Here is a 6,297-nt window from a genome sequence, read left to right on the forward strand (position 1 = left end):
ATATATATATATATATAGAAAATTATAGAATTTTTTTATATATTATTTATTATAATTGATTTGTGTCAAAAAAAATATTACACTTGTAAATATTAAAATTAATAAAATCTTACATATATATAAAATTAGAAAATTTAATTAATCTAAGATTATCTTTCTCAATTTATTATTATTTATTTAAATTAAAATTTTTTTTAATTATAATAAATAATTATTTAAAATATATAAATTTTATTAATAATTATTTGTATTTAATCATTTTTTTTATTCGATTTTAAATAAAAAAACAAAAATGAAATTTATATTTTTAATATTATTATTTAATATATATTCAGCTACTCAATAAGAATTTAATATAACAAATTTAAAACCAAGAAAGTACAATAGAATAATCCATTAATACACCCGAAAAAAAATATTAGCTGAAAACAAAGAATAAATATGGATTTATACCAAAAAGTTAATAAAACAACCATTTAATTTAATAGAATTAAAAACATGCTTATAAAAATCTTTCATATACGAAAAAAACTCCGAAGCAGCTTTAATATTAGGTAAATATTCCCTATTTGAATATCCTATATAAAAATCGCATTTTGAAAAGCATTTTGAAGATAAATATTTTTGCTAAAACTATACACCAAGAAATATTACATAATAAGAAAACTTTAAAATACTCCAAGAAATGGATCCTATTGATAGTTATTCTAGAAATTTAAATATTTCTTTATATTATTTTCATAAATCGGAACAATTGTATAATTAAGATGCTCCTATTTATATAATATTTATATTATAATTAGACTAATATGTAGAGAATTTAAATTTATTCATAAAATTAAATAAAAATAAATACTAATAATTAATCATATAGCTTTACGAAGAATCTTAATATAGATAAAGTAAACTTTCAATAAGCTTAAGTTACGCTGAAATGATTCATTGTTTAAAATTATAAAATTAAACTTTACCTTTGGAAAATATGCTAGAGAATGTTTTGTATTAAAAATTGTATTTTTTAAGTGAAAATAATTCTTTTTATTAATAATATTAAAACCATTCTGTAAATAATATTTAGAATAATGATAATAATGATCAATTAACTATCTATTTGAAAAATACAAGAGAAAAACTTGATAAAGTTATCGGTTTTAGCAGTAATTTTTTAAGTAAATATGAAAAAAATTAATGCCCATCTTGTGTTGATGCTTTAACTATAGCAGCAGTTGCTACTTAGGGTTTTTTTCAGAGTTCTATAGAAGATTTAGACGAGGAAAATGAAGAAAATTCAAATTTAAGTGAAGTTTTTGTATGGAAAAATACAGATATTAATTACGAAGACCTTTTAGCTTAAAATTAAATTACACCAGAAAACTAAATTGAGGATATAATGAGAATGAGGGCAAATAACGGCGATATTTAATAATAATTATAATTAGGAGGTGATTACTATATAGGAAATATCTAAAATAACATCCAATAAAATCATTAATAAGCTTTTAATTACTTCCAAATGGCAGCTTAACAAAGTAATCCTTAAGCATTATATTATGTAGGACTTATGTATGCAAATGGGTAAGGAGTACCTTAAGATGGATTAATAGCAAAATATTATTTTGAAAAAGCTTTAAATTTAGGTGAAAAAAATGCGTAATAAAAAAAAAATATAAAAAATATAAATTAAAAAAATTATTTTTAAAATCAAAATATAATTTTATTATTTTAAATATTTTACTATTATTATTAATTTTTTATAAAAAAAAAAATATAAAACAATTATAAATAATTTAAAATTTATAACAAATATATGTGTTTGTATGTGTATGTATATTAATATATTCAAAAAAAAAAATTATATATTATGTTCTATAATAAAAATATTTCAAAACATGAATATATATATATATATATAATATATATATATATATATATATATATATTTAATTATATATATATATTTACCAATATTCATAAATTTTTATTATATATATTTTATTTTTTATTATTTTAGTAACGGAGGTCTAGGATATTTATATAGTTAAGGTATTGGTGTTTCTAAAAATTTAACTCTTGCTGCTAATTATTTTCAGAAATGTTCTGATGATGGAAATGTGGAATCTACCGTTAATTTAGCTTTATTATATTTATAAGGATTTGATAATGTTCCTAAAAATATTCCAAAAGCCAATCATTTAATGAAAAAAGTAGTAAAATAAAGTACTAGAGCTTAAATTTACTTAGCCTCAGTTTACATTTAAAAAAATATGATATTGGACTTTCTTGTGAGTATTTATTAAGTTTATTAAGTGATAAAAAATCTAATTAGAGCAAATTAAATGTATATAAAGAAAAAGCTATTAAGAGGTTCTAGTAACAAAGATATGAAGATTCTCTTATTTATTCTTTGTTTTCTGCTTTTATAGGACTACATAAGGCAAATTATGATGCAGGAGTTCTTTTCTAAAAATATTCACACGAAATGAAGCATTTTAAGTGTGTTTTTAATGATAGTAAATTGTGTTCAATGCTCTTTTTATATAAAGATGGACTTTTAAGTAGTAAAGGGAAAAGCTTTGTGGATGTAGGTAATTTTATGTATGAAGGATCAGTTTCATTTTAGAATAGTTTTGAGTATGCATACTATTTTTATAATATAAGTAATTTGAATCCTAAAAGTATGTATTAAATTAGTTTGATGTATGAAAATGGATAGTTTTTACAATAAAATATCAGTTAAGCTGTTTAGATAAATAGTTATATGATTAATAAAATTTTTAATTAAGAATTAGAGTATAAGTATTTTTGGATTTTCTTTATTAGGTATGTTTATTTATATTTTAAATAGTGTTTTTTTAATATTTTTTATTGAAAATGTTAATTTTTTATATTATTTTAATAATTAATATATTTATTTATTCAATTTAAACAAAATAAAAATTATGTATAAATAAATACACTTATTAAAAAATTAATATTATATATATAAATAAATAAAATTATCAAAATTGGTTTTTTTTTATTTTTATTTATAATAGAATATTTACAATTTTTTCTAAACAAAATTGTATTGTCTTTTCTCCTTTTTATTCACTTATGTTTTGCATAAGAACTTATACTTATATTATTATTGCCATTTATCTTAATTTTTACTGACTAATTTTAATCTTAAGGTATTTGTTTTTCTATTAAGCTTTTGTTAAAAAGTACTTTACTATTTTAATTAGAAAAATAATTGCTTTTATTATTAATATTTCTTTGTATTTAATTATTATCTAAATAATTATTATATACTTTCTTTTATTCTTATAAAACAAAATTATTTGCAATAAATTTACCTTATTAGCTTAGCTAATTATATTAAAAACTACTATTCGATATTTCTTTTTATTACTGATTTTTTTTCTATTATTATTATTATAATAATCTTTATTATTGAAATTCTTATGATTATAAAACTTCTTTTTATTATATTATTTCTTTTTAATATTATGCTTAATTAATATTAACTTAATATTTTCCTAAAATAGCATTTTCTTTAGTTTTTTCAATCTTTTTTTAAAATTCATTTTATTATTTTACAGATTAAGGCTTATTTTAATTAGAACTTTGTTTTTTTTTATTAGGAAAAAGTTTTTTTTTCAAATTATCAAATCCAATAATAACAGTAGTAATATTATCCATTGTTTATTTTGCAAGAGAATGTTTCATTACTAAATCTACTCCATTTCCACAAAATTCATGAGAATTTTTAAAATTATTCATGCTTTTATCATAAACTTAACTCCAAATACTTTAAATACATTCTACTGAAGACAATCTATCAAAAATACCATCACCTTTTTATATTAATATATTTTTTTGTTATAAATATATATTTTTTTTAATTTAATCTTTTTTAATATTTTTATTTTAATTTCATATATATTTTTTTAAAATTTTTACTTGAAATCATAATGAAGTCAAAATCTTCTTCAATTTCAAATTCTTTTATATCTGGAGTTGCTATTACTACTTTTGGATTTCCTCCATATTATTTTAATTTTGCTTCTATATCCCCAAATGTTCTAGTTACCTTTATATATTTATTATACAAATAAAAAATAAGTTTATATAATATATAATTATTACAGATAATCTTCCAGGATAAACTCTATAAGGTCCATATATTTATTAGCTTTAATCATTTTAAGTTTAATTATTATTTATTATTTTAGTTCTTTATAAATATATAAAATAAAAAAAATTAATTATAAATTTTAAAATTAAAAAATTACTAATAAATCTAACCTCCTGCTTCGATTATTCTTTTTTCTTCAATCTCATCTTAAGGTTTGTGATCTCTTGATAATTCGAAAATTTTACTACCACCACATGCACTCATAATAGCTCTACTATCTCCAACATTTGCAATATAACATTTTTTTCCTATTAAACAAAAACAATAATATTTTAAGTTTCTTATTAAAAAAATACCTAAAATAAGTACAATTATAGCACAAGAACCAGATTTATCTATTTTTCCTTCTTTATTTTATTAAGCTTATGTAATAAACTGATTCTCAGCTTCTTTAAATCCATTAAAAATTGCCTAAGTAGGATTTAAAGGGAAATTAGAATCTTTAATAATGAATTAATGTAAATTATCTCTTAAAAAATCTGAGCAAGAAATTCCCCCATGTCCATCGAAAACTCCAAAAAAGGAACATTTTGGCCATTAATTATCTTGATTTAAATTTTAATTTTAACTTTATTAAGAAGGCTTCATTATATTTAAAATGATAGAAACCCTGTCTTCATTATAATCTCTAACTAAACCTTGATTAGTATTTACAGCATAACTTTTGATTATTCCATTCCTTTTTAATGAAAATTTAGTTTTTTCGTAATTAGGTATTTAAGTATTTTTTATTAATTCAAGAGTATTTTCAGGTAATTATTAAATTTAATTAGTTTAAAAAGTCAAATTTGTAATGTTATATATTATATTTTATTAAGAATTATTTGAAATTATTTATGTTTTAGATATTTATTAAGGAATATTTCCTATTTAAAATTTGGATTAAGGAGATAAAAAAGTTTTATTCATACCTACAGGACTTTTTAATTATTCAAAAGAAAATTTTAAATTTTTTTGTTTGTTTTTATATTACTCATTATTATCAATTTATATATACTATTATTATTATTACTATATTTGATTTTCTTAAAAAAAAATATTTTCGATCTCTTTACTTGCATTAGGTAATAAAGATAAGCTTAAAATAGGTCTGGATTCATGTGAAAAATTTTTATTATTTTTTATGAATTTTTAAGAAGATGCAATTTAGATTGTTTGGTTGTTTTATTTTTGTTAATAGAAATTTTAAGACTTCTTTTTTTAGGTAGGAGAATCTTCTTTTTGATGCTTTTAATTGGATTTTTATTTGGGTTTTTTCATATCTTCTTGATATTGCTTATTTGTTGATTTTTGCTAAAGAAAAGCACATTCTTGTGATTTTTATTGCTATTGTGTTTATTTTTGATTTAGGGTTACTCTTTATTATTATGTTGTTGATTGCTAGTCTAATATTGGATATGGCATTTGTTTGGGATTGGTATTATATTTTTGAATGGGAAGATAATTATTTTTTTACTTTTATGAAGGGTTAGGCTCGTATTTTTTAAGATTTTCAAAATACTAATTTGAGCATATCATGTATTTATGAATTTTTTTTTGTATTTTAGATTATTTTTTTATTTAATTTTTTTTTTATATTATAAAATATTTAAAAAATACGTTTTGGTTTATATATATTATTTGGTTATAGATTTATATATTTTTTCATTGATTTTTTTTAAAAAACTCAGTAATTATCAAATTGTTTATAAAAGAAAAGATCAGTATTTTTCTAACATTTGTTTTTTGATTATTGAGTATTAGAAAAAAAAAAATGACAGAAAAAATCATATAATCTATAAAAAAGTAATATGAATTTTATTTTTTAATTTAAATTAAATAAATTAATTTATAATATAATAATAAGAACAATTTTAATAATTTCAAATTTTAATTTTTAATTGAAAATGCATATTTAAATATTTTGAATAAAATAATTAAAAAATCAATTTAAAAATTATATATCTTATAAAATAAATATAGCAATATAGTTAAAAATAAGGAATAAATATAATTCTTTAATATTGTTTTTTATTTAAATAAATTAAAAAAAACTAATATAAACTTACTTAATTTAATATTTCATCTTTATTTTTAAACAAACTTTGAATAATTATAGATAAAAATTCACGAAAAATACA

General features: G+C 18.0%; 2 protein-coding genes across 2 annotated transcripts, besides 3 other annotated features; one reads left to right on the forward strand and one right to left on the reverse strand. All coding sequences in view use genetic code 6, as the record gives it.

The window, feature by feature from the left end:
- Positions 1–934: 934 nt before the first annotated feature.
- On the forward strand, positions 935–2,795 carry IMG5_173610 (sel1 domain protein; the record flags this gene model as incomplete). The annotated part of the gene is made up of 2 exons (XM_004029693.1): positions 935–1,650; positions 2,012–2,795. 2 exons carry the CDS (start codon positions 935–937, stop codon positions 2,481–2,483), a joined length of 1,188 nt encoding a protein of 395 aa, XP_004029741.1. The 3' UTR covers positions 2,484–2,795.
- Positions 1,894–1,958: a microsatellite.
- Positions 2,730–4,765, reverse strand: IMG5_173620 (protein phosphatase 2c, putative; the record flags this gene model as incomplete). The annotated part of the gene is made up of 6 exons (XM_004029694.1): positions 2,730–2,738; positions 3,580–3,836; positions 3,943–4,072; positions 4,129–4,216; positions 4,275–4,425; positions 4,474–4,765. The coding sequence occupies 6 exons, from the start codon at positions 4,763–4,765 to the stop codon at positions 2,730–2,732; spliced, it is 927 nt and encodes a 308-aa protein (XP_004029742.1).
- Positions 4,766–5,704: 939 nt separating this feature from the next.
- Positions 5,705–5,753: a microsatellite.
- Positions 5,705–5,756: a microsatellite.
- Positions 5,757–6,297: the final 541 nt, after the last annotated feature.

Source organism: Ichthyophthirius multifiliis (assembly GCF_000220395.1).
Source record: "Ichthyophthirius multifiliis unplaced genomic scaffold scaff_1120509251273, whole genome shotgun sequence".
Lineage (NCBI taxonomy): Eukaryota > Ciliophora > Oligohymenophorea > Hymenostomatida > Ichthyophthirius > Ichthyophthirius multifiliis.